The 9696-nt window shown below is 49.3% G+C and overlaps 1 protein-coding gene across 1 annotated transcript; it reads left to right on the forward strand.

The window, feature by feature from the left end:
• Positions 1-4955: 4955 nt before the first annotated feature.
• LOC134102893 (protocadherin-7-like) lies at positions 4956-8994 on the forward strand (the record flags this gene model as incomplete). The annotated part of the gene is made up of 1 exon (XM_062560346.1): positions 4956-8994. A coding segment is annotated over exon 1 (3122 nt), but the record flags the coding sequence as incomplete, so codon positions are not given.
• Between the last annotated feature and the right edge of the window lie 702 nt (positions 8995-9696).

Genomic DNA, 9696 nt, shown 5'->3' on the forward strand with positions numbered 1-9696 from the left:
GGGCGGGGGGGGGGGGGGGGGGGGGGGTCGGGGGAGGGTGTGCGGGCAGAAGGCAGAACAAGGCGTCGCGAGTCCCAAAATAGCCAACTCGCCAGGGGGGGGGGAGAGTTGGAGAGAAAACGAGGCTTCCCGAGCCACAACACCGGACGCCTCTTCCCTGCGCCGTTTGGGTCGCTCCCTTGTCGATTGTTTCCCTCCCTTTTCGGCGCTCAAAGCGGAGGACGCCGTGACACATTGCCGCGTGACACATTACAACAAAGGCCTCGCCTAAGAAGCCGGCCCTGAGAAGAAGAAGACACACGACCACACAGCCGCTATGTTTAGGGGGTTTGGTTGCTTCATCCCATGTGGCATTGGTAGGTCATCGAGACACCTTGTCCACATCTCGTCAACCACTCTGCTCCGTGTTCACGTACACACACACACAGACACATACCGCAGACGGTAACAGACACGTTAACTGAACTTTGCACCTTCGCCTTCAAGGGTGAATTGTTAATCGCAGTCGAATAAGAACAGCACGTGTTGGAAAAAAGTGTCTGTTTCTTGGGCTTTAAAAAAAAAAATAGCCTCGGTCCTGCCACAGACTGCGAGGTTATAATTAATTTAGTACATTTTGCCTCAAAGTCGGTGGCTCAGCAGCAGCCAAAATCCCCCCCCACCAATGTGGTCCGTCGGGCACTTGAAAATGACAGAGTCTATTTACTCTGTACAGTACAAGCAGCTCAACCAATGTAAGGGAACACAGGGCTGAATTTCTTTGTCAATCTGAGGAAAGAAATAATCCGGCTTCAGGTGTCAGTTACTGCACAAACACAACAACAACAAAATGAAATTCCATCAAGGAGTTTGTATGCCTCCTGGATCCACAGTCCAATTGTCCTAACTTCTGTGATGGGATGAAAGAAGCTTGTTTGGCTTTGCAGTCCAGCTAATTTGCAAAATAGTGGATTCCTTTCCAGATTCGACACCCACGTGAATCATGTTGTACCAATAAGAAAGTGTGTTCATCCACAATATACTTTGTTTCCGTACAATATGCAAATGGAGAGAAAAAAATACCTGTTCTTATTTCAAAGACGCAATCCATTTTGTTATCCGAAAAAACAAATAGACCGAAAAGCCAGGATGGCTTTGCCGGAAAAACGCGATCATCGTTGTCAAAGCTAAGTCACAGCTTTTCTGGCACAGGAGAGGACTTTGCAATCACCGCAGTTTAAATGTGAGTTTTAGGAGAATCTCTGCATGTCTGTCTTCGCTCTGCATATCTCCAGGACTGACTGGAAGGGGACCGAACGGACGGCTTTGGTCAAATATGATGCTACTCACGCACATGTTCGTCCTGGGATTTCTGGGCCCTGAATGTTTTTACTTTACTTCTTACCTTTGTGCTCACTGTAAGGAATCGGTAGTGAAGTGGTGAAAGAAGCAAAATAAATATTCATTTCTGCACAGTAAAAGTGCTCCATTCAAACTCTGAGCTTTTCATTTCTTATACGATACAGGATAGAGTTAAAATGGCTGATATTTTAATGTTTTATTGTGTGATTAATGAATTGTGTGCCACTGAAGTAGAAGGACACAGTTAAGTAGCAAGAAATTTAGTTTTATATTCTTCAAGGTGTTTCGGGGCCTTTGGCACAATTGGTTAAAATAGTAAACCTATTTGAATATTCTTCCATAGCTTAACTTCATAATACTTCTATAACTGGGGCTCTTGTTGCTGGGCTGAACACAGTGTTGGCTAGCTTTTCAAACACTAAATTCTGCCCCCCCCCCCCCATTTTATTTTTTCTTTAATCTTAGTCACCCAGAAGAAAGTTGCTCCCCAGATGTCTCTCCAAGCCCTGCCCTCCTTTCCTTAAGGGAGAACTACCTCCTGAACCAAATAACCCAATCAAGTCAAGCTAACATTTCCCTCACCAAATAAAAAAGCCTATTGCTTAATCACCACCCCCTTCATCGATCCACTTAGCTGCTCCTGCCGTGAGCAGCTTCCAGCTCCTCATGCCAACACCCAACCTGGCAGCTCTTCCATCATGGCCAGCATGGAGATTCCACGCCCCCCCCCCCCCCGGGTCTGGACGATGGTAGATGTGAAAGTGAGTGCATGGTTCTACGTTCATTTCTTCGGGAACAAAAGTTAAATAAGTGAACAGTGACTTTTTGGGGGGTTTCACGCGGGTCACAGCAGCCCCCGTGTGTGCTTTCGCCATCCATCACCCCTTGACCAGCCGCCCCAGTGGGTTTGGTTGCTCCTCGCGCCACGTCGGCTGACTTCCTCTTTTGCTCATAACATATTTACAGAGGTGGAAGAGGTCGGAGTCATCTTTTTTGTATTTGGGATGGTCATCAATCATGTGGGGAGATAAGGCAGGAACATTCTAAACTGCATCTACTAGGATGATGAACCGCTGATATTACTCCGCCGGTGTTAACATCTGGAGTGGGTTTAGTCACACGCATTTTTATGCGACAGAAAAATGTTCAAACGGGTTTTCTGATGCTTTAACTCTCAAAATCCTGATATTCCCCAACGTGTGTGTTAACTTCTGCGATTAAAATGCAAACGATTGGGTTAGAGAAGAACTTTTTGGGGCAGGAAAGTGTGAAAAATGTATCATCTCTTATCATGACTTGTTATAATTGTGTGCAACCAGTCATCGCGTGGGAGTGTGAGTCACTTTTTTTTTTTTTCTTCGTACGTCTCATTCCCATAACACCTTGTTTTTTTGTGTGTGTGTGTGTGTGTTTTTTTTTTTTTTTCGCTGCTGAGGTCTTTGTAGCAGCGTGGAGTGCTCTCGCTAACATCGCTTTAGACCATCATCTACTCGAGAGACGGATCGATGCCACACACACAGCAATGATGATGACTTTCAGTGATGATTTTGGAGCCTTGATCTTCATGGTTCTGATGGTGAACACAGTCTCGGCATCGCCTACAAGCTGTATTCCACATTGACTTACTCCAAAGGCCTTGGGACACGGAGTGGGTGATGTTATTTCTTGTGAGCCTTGTTTGATGCTGCAGACTGTGGAGTCAGAACCATGAGTGCTTTTTCTTTCTTTTTTTTGCCTCAAGGGTTGATTAAAATCTCGACTGTCACCGTGGCTGTGTGTCATGTATTTTTGGACATTTGCAAAGACGAACAAGCAGGATTTCTTTAATTGAACCAAAGCAGCTGTTGTAAAATATGCTACTCTTTCAAACCGAACAAACAAGTTGTTATTTGTTTCTGATTGTTCTCCGGCATAATGACATATTCGCATTGCTTTGTCAAAAACACACATGTTACACATCGGCTCGTTATGTCTGAAATAGGATCCCCATGCGGTATTTTAGTTTGAGTACATAACCCCACAATGATCTCAGCCTCAGCCCGAGGCTTTCAGTGCGTCCATTTCAACGTTATTTCCTCATGAATCATAATGAGAATAAATCGGAATCAGAATAAATTACACAACACTGGCCGAGGAAAAAAAAAGGTAATTTTCTGAGGGGAAGTTGATGGAAACATTTTATTTGGATTAGTGATAACTAAAACTGCCTGAGTGCATTCACATCAAGCCTATGCAAACCGCCTCTTCACAAAGCCAACAGCCTGAAAGTGTGCCCCCTAAGAATAGTCCATTATCTCTCACTGTTCCTGCACGTTCACAATTCCTCTTCTGTTTGCTTGTACCACGGCAGAAACGTGGGCAGGGCTGGATATCCATCCGACGATAGAGGGCGCTAGTAAGCAAGGATGAAGCCACTGCTGGATTTCAGACAGCCCGTCTAAGGGCGATAGAGCTGCTGCTGCTGCTGCTGCTGCCGGCTCTTTTCCTCCCCTGCCTCTCCCTCCTCCACCCGCACTCTCACGCGCGCTGTGCCACTCGGTCCGTCACGCGCTCATTCACTGTACATCCACACGCAGCGCCGAACTGCTCCACGGACGGAAACAGGAGAGCATGCCCCGAGTTCCTCACGGGCGTGCACCCAAAGCACAAGTTTGTCTTTTGTTGTTGCTGTTGTTCCTCTCAACACAGCGGTTGAAATGAGATGCAGTTGGTGTAAACGTATGCATCCACGCAATTACCGAACATGCGCTCATTTAACCACCTTACACGCCTTTTTAAAGCACATATATCTATGTCTATATCTATATATATATATACATATGTCTATATATATATATATGCCGTGGCTGGACACACACGGCGCACACGGATGTTACGCGCGCAGTTGGATTTGCGCAGTGGCCCCGGTCGTCTCTCGGGGAGGAGGGATTTCTCTTATTCTTCCTTTTCACGCAAATGAATCCAGAGCCACGGAATGAGGGTTCCCGGAGCGCCGAGTGGACCGAACGGCACGCAGGCGGAAAAAAGAGACCGATTGTCACCAGCACCCTTAGACACGGCCACCGACGACCACACGCGTGCATATTTGTAACCGCGGAGAAAACCACAGCATTGCGCACGCAGGCAGCCGCACATACCCCGCCGTGTCCCGCCGGTGTTGTCCGCTGACGGACAGCTGTCTGGAACGCGACAAAAACCACAACTTGTGTTTGCCGACCTAGCAGAGCGTAAAAGTTATGATTTCCCCTTTTTTTTTCGTGGCAAAGTCGACATCCCCCACATCACACTGCATTGATTCCAACATGAACAAACTTGTGCTTGTTGTAACGTGAAACACATTGAAGGCTGAATGTATGTAGCTGTTGGAGAGAGAGAGAGAGATCCGGACCACGCCACGCCAGAAATAAAACGCCGAAAGGCGGTGTTATTACGGCGTCTCACACCTCTGTCCCCTTCATCGTCAATATTGTCTGCAGGTGTCTGGAGCCGGGCCATCAAGACCAAGTCCCGACCGTGTTTACGGGGCGCGCTGCTGGGGCAGAAGACACCGGAGGGGGTGGAGAGAGCGAGAGAGAGGGAGGGAGGGAGAGGGAGAGAGACTGCAATATCATTTGTGAATCCCTCTCACAGTGCTGCAGATAGGGGCTGCCAACACATGCGGCGCGTCTGCAGGTGAAGGGAACCGGCTGAGTGTGCTGGATAAAAAAAAATTAAAAACAAATCCACCAACGTTTCCTTAAAACTGCGTAGGATATACATTTTTTTTCGTCCTCGTGTGACATTTTTTTTCTTCTTAAAGCATCCGTGGCATTGTGCGGTGGCAGAAGGGGGGAGAGAGAGAGAACTGAAGCCCACTGCGCGCTCCCCGCAAGTGACTTGGAGGAAGCGCGCAGAGTATGCGACCGGACAGGTAATGTGCTTCACATTCACAGCCTCAAAACCCGGAGAGTTGGAGCGCTGCGCGCCGGCAACCCGCGCGCGCTCTGCTGAGTTTGGGGAACTGCGTTTAAATGCTCCTCTGACATATGTGGACATATCCTCGGATAGAGGAATATTATAGCCTCGCCCCCCCCCCCCCCTCCCACCCCCCAAAAAAAAATTAAGAAAGGAGATTCGAACCACAGACTGAGTGAAACGGCGGCATATGGAACTAATTCACTTTCTGGTGACATGATTCTCGGACTATAACGTTTTGACTTATTACGCGCATTCGTGGAGGTGCACGTAGGCTCTACGGTGAGTTTTTGATATCACCCGCATTTTTTCTTTTATTACTTTTTTTTTTTTAAACAAAACGAGGGAAGATCGGCTGACACCCGTAGCTGGAAGAGGAAAAGCAGAGAGCAGACGAAAGCCCGTGCACTTGCTGCTTTGCACTGCAGCAGGAGCGATGTAGGTAGTCGTCCGGAGGATGAAGACTAACGCATCCCGCTGCAGAGACCGTCGCTCTTAATGAAACATATATTTTTCATCCATTTTCGGTGTCTCCGGCAGTGACTAAATTTTTTTTTTTTTAAATTTTCAAATCTAAATGGACATGTTTTGTCAGAGGAGAACCATGAGGACTACTGGTGCAGTGGACTATTTGTACTATTGCCTGCTGATCCTGCAGCTTGTGCATCAGCCCGCTGCCAAGCAAGTGCTCCGGTACCGCTTGGCTGAGGAGGGACCCGCCGATGTAAGAGTGGGGAACGTAGCGGGCGACCTGGGCATCGTAGCCGGGTCCGGCGAGGTGACATTCACGCTAGAATCGGGCTCAGATTTTTTCAAAATAGACAACATAACTGGTGAGCTCACCACCAATGAGAGGCGCATAGACCGTGAAAAACTACAGCAGTGCCAAATGATATTTGATGAAAATGAATGCTTTATAGATTTTGAAGTGTCGGTGATTGGACCAGCTCAGAGCTGGGTCGACCTCTTTGAGGGAAAAGTCATTATATTAGATATAAATGATAACACCCCGTCGTTCCCTTCCCCTGTCCTGACACTATCGGTGGAGGAAAACAGACCCATTGGAACCCTTTATCTGCTGCCCACAGCCACAGACAGAGATTTTGGCAGAAACGGCATAGAGCGATACGAGCTTATCCAGGACAATGGGGAGAACTCGAGGCGGTTGGGCTCTTCTGGGGATTCGTTCTCGGGGAAGAGGAGATTTGACGAAGGCGCGAGCAGGAGCAGCGTCTTTGAACTGCAAGTTGCTGACACCACCGATGGAGAGAAGCAGCCTCAACTCATCATTAAAGGGGCCCTTGACAGGGAACAGAGAGACTCCTATGAGCTCACCCTGCGCGTTAGAGACGGAGGAGATCCCCCTCGCTCCTCCCAAGCCATTCTCAGGGTGATGATCACCGACGTGAACGACAACAGCCCTCGGTTTGAGAAGAGTGTGTATGAAGCAGACCTGCCGGAGAACAGCTCCCCCGGCGCCCCCATACTGCAGCTCAAAGCAGCTGATGCAGACGTGGGGGTTAACGGTCAAATCGAGTACGTGTTTGGGGCAGCCACAGAGTCGGTGAGGAGGCTGCTGAGGCTGGATGAGAGCACGGGGTGGCTGAGTGTGTTGCACCGCATTGACCGCGAAGAAGTGAGCCAACTGAGGTTCACGGTAATGGCCCGTGACAGAGGCCAGCCCCCCAAAATGGACAAGGCCACCGTGGTGTTGAACGTGAAGGACGAGAATGACAACGTTCCCGCCATAGAAATACGAAAAATTGGACGCATTTTTCTAAAAGATGGCATCGCCAACGTGGCTGAGGACGTGGTGGTGGACACACCCATTGCCTTAGTTCAGGTGTCAGACCGTGACCAGGGAGAAAACGGCATTGTGACATGCACAGTGGTAGGGGATGTTCCCTTTCAGCTCAAGCCAGCCAGCGAGATGGAAGGAGAGCAGAATAAAAAGAAATATTTCCTCCACACGTCCGCAGCGCTGGACTACGAGGCCACACAGGAATACAATGTGGTGATAGTGGCTGTGGACTCTGGAAGCCCCAGTCTGGCAAGTAATAACTCTCTTATTGTCAAAGTGGGCGACACTAACGACAACCCTCCTATCTTCAGCCAGAATGTAGTGGAGGTGTCGTTTCCAGAAAACAATGCCCCTGGCGAGAGGGTGACAACAGTGAAAGCCATTGACGCAGATAGTGGGAAGAATGCTGAAATAGCCTATTCCCTAGACTCATCGGTAAATGGGATTTTCTCTATCGATGCAGACAGTGGAGACATCCGAGTAAACATCATCCTGGATAGAGAGCAAACAGAGCGCTACGAATTCAAAGTGATAGCCAAAGATAAAGGCATAAACACTCTGCAGGGCTCTGCGACAGTAGTTGTCCTCGTGGCAGACAGGAATGACAACGAACCGAAGTTCATGCAGGATGTGTTCACCTTTTACGTCAAAGAGAACCTTGAACCAAACAGTCCAGTCGGCATGGTCACAGTCATCGATGCAGATAAAGGCCAAAATGCAGAGATGAGTCTTTTCATCGAGGAAGAGGAGGAGATCTTTTCCATCGAGAATGAGACCGGTACTATTTTCTCCACCCTGTCCTTTGACAGAGAGCAAAAAACGACTTACACATTCCGCGTAAAGGCCGTGGACGGCGGTGATCCTCCGCGGTCTGCCACCGCCACGGTTTCACTCCTAATAATGGACGAAAATGACAACGCGCCAACCGTCACTTTCCCAATTAACAGCTCCTACACCCTTCTTCCTCCCTCCAGTAACATCCGAACAGTGGTCCGAACCGTCATAGCCACCGACTCCGACACTGGCGTCCACGCGGACCTGAACTACAGCATCATTGGGGGGAACCCCTTCAGGCTGTTTGAGATCGACGGGGGCACCGGGGTCATTTCGCTAGTGGCAAAGCTGGAGCAGAAGCACTACGGCCTCCACAGACTGGTGGTCCAGGTGAACGACATGGGCCAGCCTTCCCAGAGCACCACCACGCTCGTTCACGTGTACGTTAACGAGACACTCTCCAATTCCACAGTTGTGGACGCCCAGGTGGCTAAGAGCCTGAGCACCTCCCTCAACACCAACATTGCTGGTGACCCCAACTATGACCTAAGCAAACAGCGGCTAAGCATTGTAATCGGAGTAGTTTCGGGCATCATGACGGTCATCTTCATCATTCTCATCGTCGTCATGGCCCGCTACTGCCGCCCCAAGAATAAGAATGGCTACGAGGCCGGTAAGAAGGACCACGAAGACTTTTTCACACCACAGCAGCACGACAAGTCCAAGAAGCCCAAGAAAGACAGGAAGAAACAGAAGTCCAAGCAGCCCCTCTATAGCAGCATCGTCACCGTAGAGGCTTCCAAACCCAACGGGCAACGCTACGACGGCGTCAACGAGAAGCTGTCGGACAGCCCCGGCATGGGTCGCTACCGCTCGGTCAACGGAGGGCCGGGGAGCCCGGATCTGGCCCGGCACTACAAGTCCAGTTCACCGCTCCCCACCGTCCAGCTTCACCCGCAGTCGCCGACCGCTGGAAAAAAGCACCAGGCGGTTCAGGACCTGCCCCCTGCCAACACCTTTGTTGGCACCGGAGATAACATTTCCCTTGGATCTGACCACTGCTCCGAGTACAGCAGTCAAACCATCAACAAGTACAACAAACAGGTAAGAAGCCGATTCTTAATGCCCCCCCCCCCCCCCCACCCCTCCCCCCTTCTCTTCACCACGCTTAAATGTCTTCTGTTTCTTCCTCTTAGCGTTCACTCTACCATAATGCTTTCTGACAGGGCTTGTCTCAGTCGTCGTGTTGCCTTTATGGTGCTAATGTGTGTCAAGGTAGCGGTATTGATCTGTTTCGGTTTTTCAGAACGCCATTCGCATTTAACATTTAAAAGGGGAGAAAAAAAGTTTAGCTCATCATACTCATCATAAGGGGATATTGTTAACGGTGAAATAAAATTCATTCGACTCTCTCCCTTTCATTGCGGCACGTGATAAGACTGCCGTTTCCGTATGTGGTGTCACATCTACTAAACTGTGTTGTAGACAGCTCACATGAGGGTTCGGGCTGGGAGTTATTTTAACCTGGAGGCGGCCAGGGGCTGACCACACTCCCCCAGAGCCATGTCAGGCCCGGGCCCTACCCCTCTGTCTGTGACAAGGCGGCCTTGTCCTCTGGTGAAAGAGTGTAAAAACAAAAGAGGGGAAAAAGGGTAGAAAGGTAGATGTTGGGTGAAAGCAGCACAAACATGGCTTTGTGGGCTTTGTGAGTGACGTTTTACAGTCTCGGGTACGAACATCTGGCCAGGAAGTCAAATTTGCATTCTTCCGCACTTCTGGGTCTGCATCAGTTCATTGACCCAGTAGTGAAATTAGACGTTTTTGTA

This window comes from Pungitius pungitius, unplaced genomic scaffold, assembly GCF_949316345.1.
Source record: "Pungitius pungitius unplaced genomic scaffold, fPunPun2.1 scaffold_143, whole genome shotgun sequence".
Lineage (NCBI taxonomy): Eukaryota > Metazoa > Chordata > Actinopteri > Perciformes > Gasterosteidae > Pungitius > Pungitius pungitius.